Here is a 17,184-nt window from a genome sequence, read left to right on the forward strand (position 1 = left end):
CACACAAATACTACCACCAGAAAAAATAACCGGAGTTAACAACCACTGGTCATTAATATCACTTAATATCAATGGACTGAATTCACCTATTCAGGTTAAGAGAATGGATACGAAAACAGGATCCAACATTCTACTGTTTACAAGAAACACACCTCAAGCTCAAAGACAGACACTACCTCAGGGTAAAGGGTTGGAAAAAGGTTTATCAAGCAAATGGACCAAAGAAACAAGCAGATATGGCTAAACTAATATCTAACAAAATTGACTTAAAACTAAAATCAATGAGAAGAGATGGAGAAGGACACTTTATACTCATAACAGGAACAATTTATCAGGAGGAAGTCTCAATCCTGAATATCTATGCCCCTAATATAAAAGCACCTACATATGTAAAAGAAACATTACTAGAACTCAAAGCATACATCAAACACCACACTCTAATAGTAGGAGATTTCAATACTCCTCTCTCATCAATGAACAGGTCAACCAGACAGAAACTTAACAGAGAAATAAGAGAACTGACAGATGTAATGAACCAAATGGACTTAACAGACATCTATAGAACATTCCACCAAAACAGAAAAGAATATACCTTCTTCTCAGCATCTCATGGAACCTTCTCAAAAATTGATCAATAATTGGTAACAAAGCAAACATCCATAGATACAAAGAAATTGTAGTGACCACCTGTGTACTATCGGATCACCATGGAATAAAGCTAGAATTCAACAATAATCCTGACCCCAAAAAGCCTAAAAACTCATGGAAACTGAAAAATCAACTACTGAACCACCCCTGAGTCAAAAAAGAAATAAAGAAAGAAATTAAAGTCTTTCTTGAATTTAATGAAAATAAAGACACAACATACCCAAACCTATGGGACACTATGAAAGCAGTGCTAAGAGGATAGTTCATAGCTCTAAGTGCCCACATAAAGAAAATAACAAAGCACACATTAGAGACTTAACAGCACACCTGAAAGCTCTAGAGAAAATGAAGCAGATTCACCCAGGAGTAGTAGAAGACTGGAAATAATCAAACTGAGGGCTGAAATCAACAAAACAGAAACACAGAAAACAATCCAAAGAATCATTGAAACAAAAAGCTGGTTCTTGGAGAAAATCAAGAAGATTGACAAACCCCTATCCAAACTAATCAAAAGGCAGAGAGAGAACACACAAATTAACAAGATCAGAAATGAAAAGGGGGACATAACCACAGACACAAGGGAAATTCAGAGAATAATTTGATCTTACGACAAAAGTCTGTATGCCACAAAATTGGAAAATGTGAAAGAAATGGACATTTTTTTAGATAAGTACCATATACCAAAATTAAATCAAGACTAGGTTAACAATTTAAATAGACATATAAGTTGCGAGGAATTAGAAGCTGTCATCAGAAAACTCCCTACCAAATAAAGCCCTGAACCAGATGGTTTCAGTGCAGACTTTTACCAGAACTTCTAAGAATACCTAATACCTATACTCCTTAGTGTGTTTTACAAAATATAAACAGAAGGGTCATTGCTAAACTCCTTTTATGAAACTAAAGTTACCCTGATACCAACACCATACAAAGATTCAACCGAGAAAGAGAATTACAGACCAATGTCACTCACGAACATCGATGCAAAATTCTCAATAAAATACTGGCAAACCGAATCCAAAACACATCCAAAACATTATACATTATGATCAAGTAGGCTTCATCCAGAGACGCAGGGCTGGTTCAACCTACAAAAATCTATCAATGTAATCCATCATATAAATAACCTGAAGGAAAAAGACCATATGATCATATCATTAGATGCTGAAAAAGCATTTGACAAAATTCAACACCCTTTTATGATAAAGGTCTTGGAGAGATTAGGAATACAAGGGTCATTCCTAAATATAATAAAGGCTATTTACAGCAAGCCGACAGATAACATCAAATTAAATGGAGAGAAACTCAAGGCCATCCCACTAAATTCAGGAACACGACAAGGCTGTCCACTCTCTCCTTATCTCTTCAATATAGTGCTTGAAGTTCTAGCAATAGCAATAAGACAACATAAGGGGATCAAGGGGATTCGAATTGGAAAGGAAGAAGTTAAACTTTTGTTATTTGCAGATGATATGATTGAATAAATGGGACCTCCTGAAGCTGAGCAGCTTCTGTAAAGCAAAGGACACTGTCACTAAGACAAAAAGGGAGCCTACTGACTGGGAAAAGATCTTCACCAACCCTGCAACAGACAAAGGTCTCATCTCCAAAATATATAAGGAACTCAAGAGACTAGACTTTAAAATGCTAACTAACCCAATTAAAAAATTGGGCACTGAACTGAACAGAGAATTCTCAACAGAAGAAGTTCAAATGGCCAAAAGACACTTAAGGTCATGCTCAACCTCCTTAGCGATCAGAGAAATGCAAATCAAAACAACTTTGAGATACCATCTTACACCTGTCAGATTAGCTAAAATCAAAAACACCAATGATAGCCTTTGCTGGAGAGGTTGTGGGGTAAGGGGTACACTCATCCATTGCTGGTGGGAATGCAAACTTGTGCAACCACTTTGGAAAGCAGTGTGGTGGTTTCTTAGGAAATTTGGGATCCACCTACCCCAGGACCCAGCAATTCCACTCTTGGGAATATACCCAAGAGATACCCTATCATATTACAAAATCATTTGCTCAACTATGTTCATAGAAGCATTATTTGTAATAGCCAGAACCTGGAGACAACCTAGATGCCCTTCAGTGGAAGAATGGATGAAGAAACTGTGGAATATATACATATTAGAGTACTACTCAGCAATAAAAAAAAACAATGACATCTTGAATTTTGCATGCAAAAGGATGGAAATAGAAAACACTATTCTGAGTGAGGTAACCCAGACCCAAAAAGATTAACATGGGATGTACTCACTCATAATTGGTTTCTAGCCATAAATAAAGGACATCAAGCCTATAATTCGTGATCCTAGAGAAGATAAATAAGAAGGTGAACCCAAAGCAAAACATATAGTTATCCTCCTGGATATTGGAAGTAGACAAGATTGCCGGGGAAAAATTGGGAATTTAGGGGTGGCGTAGGATGGGGGTTAGGAGAGATGGAGAGAGAAAAGTGTGAAGTGGAGGATGGGGAGAACATGGGTGAATGGGATGGTTGGAATACAAGAAGGGTGGATATGGGAGCAGGGAAGTATATATCTTAATTAAGGGAGCCATTTGAGGGTTGGCAAGAGACTTGACTCTAGAGGGGTTCCCAGGTGTCTAGGGAGATGCCCCCAGCTAGTTCCTTGGGCAGCTGAGGAGAGGGAGCCGGAAAAGGCCAGATCCTACAGTCATACTGATGAATAACTTGCATATCACCATAGAACCTTCATCTGGCGATGGATGGAAATAGAGACAGAACCCACATTGTTGCACCGGACGGAGCACCCAAGGTCCAAATGAGGAGCAGAAGGAGGGAGAACATGAGCAAGGAAGTCAGGACCGCGAGGGGTACTCCCACCCACCGAGATGGTGGGGCTGATCTAATCGGAGCTCACCAAGGCCAGCTTGACTGGAACTGAAAAAGCACAGAATAAAACTGGACTCCCTGAACATGGTGGACAATGAGGGCTGCTGAGAAGCCAAGGACAATGACACTGGATTTGGATCCTACTACGCATACTGGCTTTGGGGGGAGCCTAGCCTGATTGGATGCTCACCTTCCTAGACCTGGATGGATGGGGGAGGAACTTGGACTTCCCACAGGGCAGGGAACCCTTACTGTTCTTTGGACAAGAGAGGGAGGAGGAGTGGAGGGGGGAGGGGGAGGTAAATGGGAGGCAGGGAGGAGGCGGAAATTTTTAATAAAAAAAAGTAAAAAACAACAAAAAACAAACAAACAAAAAAGACAACATAAGGAGATCAAGGGGATTCGAATCAGAAAGGAAAAAGTCAAACTTCTGTTATTTGCAGATGATATGATAGTATACATAAGCGACCCCAAAAACTCTTACCAAAGAACTCCTACAGCTGATAAACACCTTTAAGTAACGTGGCAGGATACAAGATCAACTCAAAAAATCAGTTGCCCTCATATACACACACAAAAAAAAACCAAAGAAGCAGAGAGGGAAATCAGGAAACATCACCTTTCATGATAGCCACAAATAGCATAAAATATCTTGGGGTAACTCTAACCAAGGAAGTGAAAGATCTATTTGACAAGAACTTTAAATCTTGGAAGAAAGAAATTGAAGAGGATACAAGAAAATGGAAGGATCTCGCATGCTCTTGGATTGGGAGGATCAACATAGAAAAAAAATGCAATTTTACCAAAGGCAATCTATAGATTCAATGCAATCCCAATCAAAACCCCAACAAAATTCTTCACAGACTTCGAGAGAACAATAATCAACTTTATATGGAAAAAAAAACCAAGATAGCCAAAACAATCCTATACAGTAAAAGTACTTCTGGAGGCATTACCATCCCTGACTTCAAACTCTATTACAAAGCTACAGTAATGAAAACAGCTTGGTCTTGGCACAAAAACAGAGATGTTGACCAATGGAATCAAATCGAAGACATGGATATTAATCCACAAACCTATAAACACCTGATTTTTGACAAAGGAGCTAAAATTATACAATGGAAGAAAGAAAGCATCTTCAACAAATGGTGCTGGCATAACTGGATGTTAACCTGTAGAAGAATGAAAATAGATTCATATCTATCACCACACACAAAACTGAAGTCCAAATGGATTAAAGACCTCAATATAAATCTGACCACAATGAACCTGATAGAAGAGAGAGTGGGAAGTAGTCTGCAACACATGGGTAGAGAAGACCACATCTTACTTATAACCCCAATAGCACAGACAATAATAGCAACTATGAATAAATGGGACCTCCTGATACTGAGAAGCTTCTGTAATGCAAAGGACACCGTTATTAAGACAAAAAGGCAACCTACTGAATGGGAGAAGATCTTCACTAACCCCGCATCAGACAAAGGTCTGATCTCCAAAATACATAAAGAACTCAAGAAAGTAGAAATTAAAACGCTAATTAACCGAATTTAAAAATGGGGTACAGAACTGACAGAGAATTCTCAACAGAAGTTCAAATGGCCAAAAGACACTTAAGGTCATGCTCAACCTCCTTAGCGATCAGGGAAATGCAAATCAAAACAACTTTGAGATACCATCTTACACCTGTCAGAATAGCTAAAATCAAAAACACCAATGGTAGTTTATGCTGGAGAGTATGTGGAGTAAGGAGAACACTCATCCATTGTTGGTGGGAATGCAAACTTGTGCAACCACTTTGGAAAGCAGTGTGGAGGTTTCTCTGGAAACTGGGAGTCAACCTACGTCAGGATCCAGCAATTCCACTCTTGGGAAAATACCCAAAAGATGCCCAATCATACTACAAAAGCATTTGTTCAACTATGTTCATAGCAGCACTATTTGTAATAGCCATAATCTGGAAACAACCTATGTGGTCCTCAATAGAAGAATGGATAAAGAAGGTGTGGCACATATACACGTTAGAATTCTACTCAGCAGTAAAAAACAATGACATCTTGAATTTTTTTCTGCATTTCTGTTCCTTTTATTGCAATTTTGGGGAGCATTACCTCAGTTTATGTCGATTTATATAGTACATTAAATGCTATAAATTACCATAAAGTGAAATAACACATCACGCAGTGATGTTGGAATCATAAATCATTACTATTTCCTGCTGCAAACAGATGTTTTTATTTTTAGGCTCCTGTCAGAATTCATTTTGTTCTTCCAGACTGTGGAGGCAAACTTTAGATTTCCTTGTTATCAAAATGAAGTATCATACTCATGCTGTCATTTGTAAGTGAGTAAAATGGGTTCCGCAGACAGTCAAGGTGGATCAAATTGCTTGCATCCTTCTTACCCAAATGGCTGCACATATGTCAGAAGTTAAATTAGCAACACCAAAACTGACGGACTATGAATGATGATCTTATTTGACATTATTAAGCAAAGATGACATTTAAAGTCTCTCAAAGGTGATCACACCTAATATAAGCAGAGATAATGCTGGTATTGGACGGAGGGCACAAAGGCATGAACCTGAGCATGAACTATGTGTGTAGTTATCAGTTAAACAAGGTGAGAAGGGGCAGAGGGAAGACTGGATGAGCAAAACATGATGATCCTTGAGAAAAGAGAATTAATCAAATCCCAACTGGTTCTCCAATATCTCCTTTTTCTGACCAATGGCATTGCTTGACCCTCAAAGGCAAGGAAGGTGTCAGCCAGCCAGATTTTATGGGCAATGCCTAGAAGCTTCCTACTAAAACCCTCTCTGCTTATATTATGTGTGACATCTTGAATTTTGCATGCAAATGGATGGAAATAGAAAACACTTTACTGAGTGAGATAATCCAGAGCCAAATAAGGAATATTGTATGTACTCACTCATAAGTGGATTCTAGCCATAAACAAAGGACATTGAGCCTATAGTTCGTGATCCTAGAGAAGCTAAATAAGAAGATGAACCCAAAGAAAAACATATAGTTATAATCCTGGATATTGGAAGTAGACAAGATTGCCAGGCAAAAGTTGGGAACACGGGGGTGGAGGGGTGGGGCGAAGGGGAGATGGGGAGAGAGAAGGGAGAAGGGGAGGATTGGGGAGACTTTGGGGGAATGGGATGGTTGAGATGGAGGAAGGGTGGATATGGGAGCAGAGAAAAAGATATCTTAACTAAGGGAGCCATTTTAGGGTTGGCAAGAGACTTGGCTCTAGAGGGGTTCCCAGGTGTCCAAGGGGATTTCTCCAGCTAGGTCCTTGGGCAGCAGAGGAGAGGGTGCCTGAACTGGCCTTATCCCATAGCCACACTGATGAATATCTTGCATATCACCATAGACCCTTCATCTGGCGATGGATGGAGATAGAGACAGAGACCCACATTGGAGCACTGGACTGAGCTCCAAAGGCCCAGAAGAAGAGCAAAAGGAGGAAGAACATGAGCAAGGAAGTCAGGACTGCGAGGGGTGCGTCCACCCACGGAGATGGTGGAACTGATCTAATGGGAGCTCACCAAAGCCAGCTGGACTGGGACTGAACAAATATGTGATCAAACTGGACTCTCTGAATGTGGCTGACAATGAAGACAGAATGAGAAGCCAATGATAATGACACCAGGTTTTGATTCTACTGCATGTACTGGCTTTGGTGGGGGGCTAGCCTGTTTGGATGCTCACCTTCCTAGACCTGGATGGAGTGGGGAGGACCTTGGACTTCCCACAGGGCAGGGAACCCTTACTGCTCTTTGGACTGGAGAGGGAGGGGGAAGGGAGTAGGGGGAGGGGGAAGGATATGGGAGGCGGGGAGGAGGCGGAAATTTTTAATAAAAAAATAATAAAAAAAACAGTAGAACTAAAAAAAAAGCCAAAACAGAAGAAATATAGAGCAAAAAAATGTGAGATAAATGATGCTGAAGGTATCATTGAATCCTTGGTCCCCAGTCACACCCAGTTCATTTCATGGAACGTTCTAGTTATATAAACAAAATTCAGCATTATCTATACAAATCTTTGTACTGTGGAATAGTGGTTCAGAGCACAAGTTTTAGGGTTGGATAGGCCCACTTATGGACCTGATTCTGCCACCAGAAAGCATATGGCCTTGAATGAAGTACATATAAGTAATTACTGCTACTATAATTATTAATTTTCAATACATTTATATACAAAAGAATTAATACAATTCCAGTATAACACTGTTTAGACAAGCCCCTCTAAGTTTCTTGTATTGGATATTTGGTTCCAATGTAATAGTTTTGAGACATTTAAGAAGGAAAGGTTAATTTTGGCTCATTGTTTCAGAAGTTTATATTTATGATCACTTATTATACTACATGGCATGGAGCTGTCATGAAAACTGATGCTCTTAGAACTCAGAACTATTAATTATATAATCCTCTTACTTTGTAAGGTATCCAGCTAAGTGTTTATTTTATAGCAATCCAAAATGGAGAAACATGGCCCTTATTACCAAGAACATGCTTCTTCATCTTTCTATGACTAGAATGGCAGGACAATAGGAAAGAATTTAACTCACCCTCAGAAGATTTCCAGTAGGAAACACCAATAGCATGAAGACTGACAGGATGAGAAGCCATGTTTTTAAGTGTAATGACCACAATGTCATGAACCTCAGTCCAAATGGTAGGACCCAGCAGACCTGTTAAAATGAGATGTCCCTTAAAAATTACTTGAAAGATAACATACTCTGAGCCTGTCATTATAAAGGTGAGAGTTAAAGTCACAGTGGAAACTGGTAAATAGCAGTTATGCTTTCTACTAACTTTATTTCAGCCTCAGGGTTGTTCTGAGAAATTATTTCTGATAAGTCATTCAATGTTTCATTAATTCAACGATCTAGGAGAATAACATTAAAAGCAAATAAAACAAATGCAAAAGTCTTGAGGCATAAATAAATCTGGCATAGTTGAATATTATGACTGAATTTATGTGAATGACCAGTAGAATAATAAAAAATAAGATTAGAGATGTATACAGGGAACATAATATGTAGGACGTTATGGGAAGAAGGGAGGGAGAAAGATGAAGAGATCATAGATGATGCCTATAATTTAATTTCAGTTATGACAAATGGGTAGATAGTCCAAAATACAGAAATCAAGAGGAAATTAAGAGTTACAGTATGTTGATATCTTTATAAGATACTTATAAATGGTTTATTGAATGAATTGGAGTCAGTGACATGAAAATATGAAATAGCTTTGATTTTCCAAAATGACCACAATTTTTAGCTGCATTCTGTGAAATTTCTTTCTTGCACTTTGATCAAGCCTAAATCTTTCTTAGTAATGTCCAAATATTCACAGACACTAATGTTTGTAGGTGCTAACAATTTCTTTCCTTTTAAATGACTAACTTTGATGTTCTCTGAATCTTTTTTATTATTCGTTTTATTTTATGTGTATGAGTGTTTTGTTTGCATGCCTTTGTGCTCCATATGTGTGCTTGGTGTCCAAGGAAGTCAGAAGAGGGTGCGGGATCTAGAAGTGGAGTTCCAGATGTTTGTGAACTACCATGTAGGTACTAGAAATTGAACCTGGGGCCTCTGCAAGAGTAACAAGAGCTCTTAACCTCTGAACAATCTCACTTGTCCTTCTGATCCATCTCTCCAGCGTGATGTCTTCTGGGTCTTAAAGCTCCCTTAATCCTCCTGCTAAGTTTTGAAGAGCCTCCCTGCCCCCCCCCCCCGCAAAAAAAATCTTCAGCAGGTAAAAGTACTTTTGTTGGCAGCTTCATATATTTCCTGGCTTCTTTTCCTAATCCTCCCTCTCAAGTGGCCTCCCTCCCATCTTTCAGTAGGGAACATACCAAAAATGTTTTCCAAAGAAATCCTTAAAGGTAAATCTTACACATTCCTAACCTTCTTTCATATAGGCTGCAGAGGGATCATGGGCCAGGGGTTGAAGAACAGTTTATGCCTACTACATGAAAAAAAATCTCAGTCAAGGCTCAGACTTCAAATATGAGAGCATTTGTCACCTATAATTCTCAGCATCAATTCTAAGACAGGTAAGGTGGTGTTGCTCAGTAGTAAAGCAATTGTTGAACATGTGCAAGGCTCTAGGTTAGATCTCTAGCATTGATAAAAATGTTGTTAATGCAATAAATATCTTGTCTTTTTACATGCTTATTTGACATCTAAGTGGGGATAAAGAGTTGATATTTAGAATGGGTCAAAATTAAATATAGAAGTGGAGCTATTAGAACATAGACAAAAATTTAAAGCTTCAAAACTATAGAAGATAAAACTAGATTAAAGAGAAAAAGAAAAGGAAATAATCCAAGACCAAGCTTGTAGAAGCCAAGCAGAGGAGACATAAAATCCAGTCAGTTTGTTTTCCTAAAAGTAGTAGTTAAGGACATCTGGTTAAAGAATATATCCTTTGGTGACCACACTCTCTAAGTACAGCCCTGAGGTTAGGGATATTTGCTAGGAAATGAGTTAACTAACATTGTAATTAGCATTCAATATTGTTTTCATTACCCATCCAGGGAGGCCTGGGCTTGGCAATGCTGAAAAGGTGGTCCATGTATTCTACAAATACCGTCTTTTTGTACATGATGGAGGTGTTGAATGGAAAAGATGTTGGCATTCTAGGAAGAAATCTGGATGAAGAAAAGAAAAGGTCATTCATTTTTGATATTGTTATATTAAGATTTCAAAAGTTCAAGTTTAACATTAATAAAATTCTAATAAACTGATAGAACAAGGATGCTTGCTATTCAGTCATGAGCTTAGGGTTCTATATTCCCTTTGGTCATTTCTTAAATATAAACTAAAAATGCTTCTGATTTTAATGGAGACATCTTCTTGATCTATATACTTTCAGTCTACTAAATGAATAAAACATTTAATAAAAACCCTTTAACAATGCTTAATCAAAATACAAATTAATCAAATCTAATACAATTAATCAAAGACTAATAAAACTAACATTCTATGTTCAACCATTCTTTTTTGATAACTCAAAATCATAACATTTGGACATGTTTAACCACACCATGTCATACAAACTATTGTAGATTCCTATATAACTCCTCTGCCTTACTATAGATCAGAGATATTATAAAGTCATATACAACTAGAAGATGGTTAAACTAGTCCTCTGTTTGCCATCAATATGGATTGTTGACTTATTATTAATTATAGACATAAATTGATAATTATAAATATTGATTACAAATACAAATTATTGATTAACTATCAATATCGATTGTTGATTATTAATTTCAACATCATTATCATTTTTCCAGTCATCCACAGACACTTAGGACCTGAAGTATGCATTTCCCAGAGAGAAATTCATCAACTGCATTTATTAAATGAAAAAGGGGGAATTCATGGGATCTGCAAGGTTATGCAGATCAGCTGACATTTAAAAGGCCAATCCAGCAGACATTTACACATATGATGGAGGTTAAATTCACATAAGCACAGCCGTGAAAAATATTGCATTTTGAATAGCTGGCTGTCTCTAACTGCAAATTCTGTTGTGTGATAACATGCTCCACTTCTAATTCAGCTTTGTGACTCTTAAGCAGTGTATTCCTCATATGTTGGGCACAATTTTCCTGTGTTCTGTTAGGATGACTTCTCCCCCCGCCCCTCCCCCCAAAAAAAAACTGTGTAATTCTGGCAAATAAAATAAGACAGTCAAACCTTTTGTCCCACACTACAATAAAAAACTACTTAGAAGTCTGTTCTCTATAATTAATTCCTTGACAGGATTATTGGACCAGAAGAAAGTCCTTGTGGAGAGATTACAGGAGGAACTTCCACAGAGCTGAACTGCGTGTGTCTGGCCTTGCTAGATCTAAGTCTTTCAAAGATCTATGATTAATTAGAGCAGTATTGCAGGTGTCTGGCCTTGTTATATGATAGTCCTTCAAGAGACCAATAGCACCCAACTGACTAACCATGTTAGTCTCTGCCTCTTCCTTAGATCTCTCAATGGCTTAGTTTTCTCCCTTTGTAACCTGCAGTGGCTCCTTTAAGAGAGGGCCCAAACCTCCTCACAGCTGCAGCTGTGGTTAGCTACAAACTAGCTGATAAATTTTGCTGTGTATCTTCAAAGAATACCTGTGTCCCTGAGAATTTTCCTTGCAGATTTTTATTACTAATAAGTTCCTAATGAATGGATGTGTGTGTGTGTATGTATGCATATATATGTGTATATGTATATGCTTGGGAATTTGTACCAGCGGAAAAAAAAAAGACTGGAAGAGTAAAGAAGGATAAAGAATGAAGGAAAATGAAGAAAAAGAAGAAGAAGAATATTGAGTAATTAGAACAAGAATAAATTGGAATAGAGATTTGTAACAGAGAATTGGAATTAGAATTGATACAGAGACTAGAAATTTTCTAAGTACCGTTTACTACTCTTCCAAGGCAACCTAACCAAACACTGGGAGGAAGTCAGCAGAGATGGACTCTGCTGGCTTTCAATGCTTAACAGTCTTCTTAACAGTCAAATATCTGATATGATACTTAGTTTTTCAGAGACCTCTGTCAAGGACTCTGACCAAGCAGGGCAAAGTGGGGCTGGCTTCACTCGTATCATATTCTGCTGGTCCACTCTTCCACTTAGCCCTGAATTTCACTCCATTCCAGGGTTTCCAAGATACCTGAGAGCCAGTTGACTGGCTCTGCCAACTGAAGGCCTTGACAAAAGACATTCTATAGTGGCTGTGGGCCAAAGACCAGGGGTTGATAAGGAAAGTCTTCCAGTAAATAGAATTTCTTTGCAGAGAAATGCATGGGGGAACTTCATGGGTTAGAGGGCTAAGATAACTGTATAAACAGAAGGTTAGGAACCCCTCTAATCCTTTTTTGCCTCATCACACTCATGGCCTTACAGGAGATACCTGATGATGACTAGTTTCCGGGAGAGGCACTCACCTGGCCTTTTATAGATAGGTCAACATCATACACTATTATAAAAAATTAACTATTGGTATACCACAATCCATTTGTTGGTGGCACTGATATATAATGGTGGAGTAAATAATGCACCCCAATGGGCCAAACTTTAACCAATACTAATTGTTCAATATATTAAAAGAAAAATTGCACAGGGTTTGGTTATATACACACTATTCCTCTTATATAAGATTGTGTTCAGCAACAAATATCTTTGTTTTCTTTCTGGGATAGAGACACATTAGTGAGTGTAAGAAGAAGATCGGCATACTACATGTTAATTATATGGAAATTTTCCACTGTTGTAGAAGCACAAAACATCATAGAAAAAAAATGTTTTATAATCCATTCTAACGTTGCTTCCTCTTAACATCTGTGAGTGTTGTTTGTATTTCCCTTGGAATTTGATATATAAATTCTGCCAAATGTACTTGGCAATAATTATTCCTGACATGAATTGTTCTTTCAAATTTTATCTAAAACCAGTTGGAAAACCATTATATTTTCTGACCTTTGCTTAGAAGAAGTTGAGTAACTGCAGGAACAGATAATGTAAATTTGAATTTCCTTAGCTGTTTATTTTAAACTTTGGCGGAGTCTGTCAGGATGTGTTTAGAGTCAGTTTATCCTGTTGTCAAAATAATCTAGATTACAAAATGCTAATGTTAAAACAAAAAAATCTACTTTTTTCTAGTAAATACATGTGACATCCTGCTAATGAATTATTTACTTCATTAGATTCATTTTTAGTGTGGGTTGTATAATGTGTGTACTTGTGTTCGTGTGTGTGTGTGTGTGTGTGTGTGTGTGTGTAAATATGGAGGTCAGATGTTAATGTTGGTGTCTTCTATCTCTCTCTATCTTATTTTTATCTTTATGAGTCTGTGTGAGTGTATGCCACATGAGTGCAGGTACCTGCAGAAGCCAGAAGATAGCTTTGGATCCTGCAGACTTGGAGTCACAAGTGGTTGTGAGCCATCATGTTGTAGGACTTTAAGACAATTTTGTGGCCATTTCTGAGTGCCTTAGTGCTTCCCCACCCCCACCTCCCTGGGAATACATGCACGTACTGAAATGTTGGGAACTTTCCATCTCCTATGACCTTGAGGATATTCTCCAAATAGAGCTCCGTTTCTAGAATTGGGACAAGATAACCCACAGATGTCCACCAATGTTTTGACTCAGTTCCTGGAAAGGAGTCAGAATGATCCCCAGATGTTCCCTGTTGCCTTGTCTGATCTGGCACCCACTCTCCAGCCCTGGCTCAGACCACTTGTTATTAGAAGCCCCCCTGAATAAGCCAATCCTAATAATTGGAAAACTGCCCACAAGTCCCTCCCCCCACACACTTGTTTCTATGGTTTTTCACTTTAAAAAATGGCTTGTAACAGGCATTTGGGGTCCTTGGCATTGAATACTATTGAATGCTAAGTGACCCTACCACAGAAGAATTAAAATCCTCTTGCTTTTACATCAATTGAGGTGTGAGAGTGTATTCTTGGGATGAAGTTGGACTCTAAGGTTCAACAATGTGAGTGCTAGGAATTGAATTTGTGTCCTGTGTAAGAGCAGAAATAAGTCAACCACTGGGCCATCTCTCAGGATTCCATTTTTTTTGAGACAACCTGGAGCTCACTGATTCAGATAAGCTGGCTATACAGTAAGCTCCATAGATCTGCATATCTCTGCTTCCCCAGTGTTAGAATCTTTATGCGGATGCTGGTGATCTGACCTCAGTTCTTCATGCTTGTAAAACAAGCACTTTACTGTGTGAGTCACTTCCCAAACCTCCTAAATAAAATTTTATACCAAAAGTATTATTCATTGTGCCAGGCTACTAGATTAAATTAAAATACAAAGCACTTCATGATGTATAATCATCTCGTTATTAATTGTTAACAAGAACAAACAGATAAGTGACCAACTTTTCAATATGATACCAGGTACCTGGTCCTCTGGGCTGCTACTCGGGGTATTCAACTGCAGGCTATACAAACAATAGAATGAACCTGTATCCCTTTCTTACACCATACACAAAAAACAAGTCTTAAGTGAATCAAAGACCTTAATGTAGAAGTTAAAAATATAAACTGCATAGAAGAAAATGAAGCCTAAGATCTGGCAAATATTTCTTATGTATTATGTCAAAAGTATAACTAAGTGTAACTAAGGTAAAAAAAAACAGATAAATTAGACTTCATCAGAATGAAAGACTTTGAGTTTGAAAGAATACTATTAGTAATGTGAAAAGATTACCCACATCATGGGATAATAGTCACATAATATACATCTTATAAAGTTGTAATATTGAGACTATATAAAAAAACTTTTAAATCTCAATATTAAAAAAAATACAATACAGGGACTGGTGAAATAGATAGTTCAGCAGTTAAGAGTACTAGCTATTCGTCCAGAGATACCAGGTTCGATTCCCAACACCACATGGCAGCTCACAACCATCTGTAACTCTAACGCCAGGGGATCAGATGCCCTTTCTGCCTTCTGCAGGCACCAGTAACACACACGGTGCACAGATCCACACACACTTTTACTAATAGCCTCTCTTAGGCTCCCTTCATGGTACCAAGCCTCAGTGTCCCTGCATGAGTCCTTTAATCCTGGACCTCCAGCTGCTATTGAGGCTGTATCTTCACTAATGGCCTCTCCTGGTACTCACAGTGCCAAGTCTCAGTTGTTCTCCATGACCCTTTATGCCTTCAAAACCAGTACTACCTGTATTACTTTTATATTACCAAGTTAAGCTGTCAGCATGAGGTACAGCTAGGTTACCTGTAGAGCACAGATTCTGTGTGATGACTCTGAGGAAACACTTCCCAGAATATTTTACCTCAACAATGTTCTTTCTAATCCCCACTAATTTCTCAGTTCCAGTTAACCAGCATCAAGTTCTCAGTAACACGAAGATTTGACTTTAATAGTACTGATCTCTTGTTAATCATACCTGACTATACAGTTCTAGCTGACCAGATTCTTTTTTTTTTTTTTTGGTTTTTTGAGACAGGGTTTCCCTGTAGTTTCTAGAGCCTGTCCTGGAACTAGCTCTTGTAGACCAGGCTGGCCTCGAACTCACAGAGATCCGCCTGCCTCTGCCTCCCGAGTGCTGGGATTAAAGGCGTGCGCCACCACTGCCCGGCCAGATTCTTAATTCAAAATATCCAATGGCCCTGATAGTCTTTATGTGACTCTAAAACCTCCCTCTGGAACTTCACAAGCCAGAACTCCATTCTCTGATTTCTCTTAATATTTTTATCTTCCATACTCCCACAGAACAGCTCACCAAGGTCTGAACACTCAGTAGCTTCTCCAGGCCAAAGTTCCAAAGTTCTTCAAAAATCCTCCCCCAAATAACATGATCAGGTTTGTCACAGCCATACCCCACAATCTAGTATCAATTTGTCATAGGGTACTATTGCTATGATGAAAACAACTTGGGGAGAAAATAATTTATTTGGCTACATTTCCACTTCATCACTGAAGGAAGTCAGTGCAGGAACTCAAGAGAAACTTGGAGGTATGGAGGAGTGCTGCTTACTGGCTTACCCTTTATGATTTGCTCAGCAGCCTTCTTATAGAACCTGGGGCCACCAGCCCAGTGACAGAATCACCCACAATGGCTGGGCTCTCCCCCATCAATCACTAATTAATAAAACACTCCACAGGCTTGCCCACAGCCCAGCCTTATGGAGACATTTTCTCCATAAGAGGTCCCCTCCTCTCAGATGACTATAACTTGTGTCAAGTTGACATAAAACTAGCTAGCACAAGGTCAGAAATCAATGTAACAGAAAATAAGCAGGGTAACAATCTAATTAACAAAAATTACCTTGGAAGGGGACAGGAGAGATGGATCAGCAGTTAAGAGCACTGACTCCTCTTAAAGATGACCTAGGTTTAGTTCCCAAAACCCACGTGGTGGCTCATGACTGACTGGAATTTCAGTCCTAGGGGATCCCTCTTTTGACTTTTGTACTAGGTACTGAAGTGATGAACTGACATGCACACAGGCAAAACACTTATTTACATAAAATAAATAAATCCATAAATGTGTTCTAAAAAATTACCTTGGTATCAGTCTAACAAAAGAAGTGAAAGACTTATACAACAAAATGTTAAAACACTGAAGAAAGAAATTAAAGAAGATTCCCAAAGTCCAGTTGAAGAGTGGGATGATGGAGGAGAGTTATCTGTCTATGTTACTTTCATTGGTTAATTAATAAAGAAAACTGTCTTGGCCCTTTAAGAGAACAGAAAATTAGGTAGGCGGAGTAGACAGAACAGAATGCTGGGTAGCAGCAGTGGGGAGACGCTTCAGGCAGTCGCCAGAGTGAGTCACCATGATTCTCCTCTCTGAGATGGACGCAGGTTAAGATCTCTCCTGGTAAGCCACACCTCTTGGTGCTACACGGATTACTAAATATGGGTTAAAGGAAGATGTGAGAATTAACCAATAAGAGGCTACAGATAATGGGCCAGGCAGTGTTTAAAAGAATCCAGTTGGAATGGGACTGATGGATCATGCGACCAAACCCGTCTCTCTGAATGTGGCCAACAGCGGGACAATGAGAAGCAAAGGACAATGGCGCTGGGCTCTGATTCTTCTGCATGGACAGGCTCTGTGGGAGCCTTCTCAGCTTGGTCGATCACCTTCCTGGACCTGTGGGGAGTTGGGA

At 38.8% G+C, this 17,184-nt stretch overlaps 1 protein-coding gene across 4 annotated transcripts in view; it reads right to left on the reverse strand.

The window, feature by feature from the left end:
- F8 (coagulation factor VIII) overlaps positions 1 to 17,184 on the reverse strand; it is a 159,820-nt gene that overhangs the window by 134,370 nt on the left and 8,266 nt on the right. For all 4 annotated transcript variants that reach the window (XM_038316790.1, XM_038316788.1, XM_038316787.1 and 1 more), the window contains 2 exons: positions 10,058 to 10,179; positions 8,090 to 8,212 (listed from right to left, as the gene is read on the reverse strand). In XM_038316790.1, the coding sequence (XP_038172718.1) occupies positions 8,090 to 8,212; positions 10,058 to 10,166 (232 nt within the window). In that variant the 5' untranslated portion in view covers positions 10,167 to 10,179. The remainder of the gene's footprint in view (positions 1 to 8,089; positions 8,213 to 10,057; positions 10,180 to 17,184) is intronic.

This window comes from Arvicola amphibius, chromosome X, assembly GCF_903992535.2.
Source record: "Arvicola amphibius chromosome X, mArvAmp1.2, whole genome shotgun sequence".
Lineage (NCBI taxonomy): Eukaryota > Metazoa > Chordata > Mammalia > Rodentia > Cricetidae > Arvicola > Arvicola amphibius.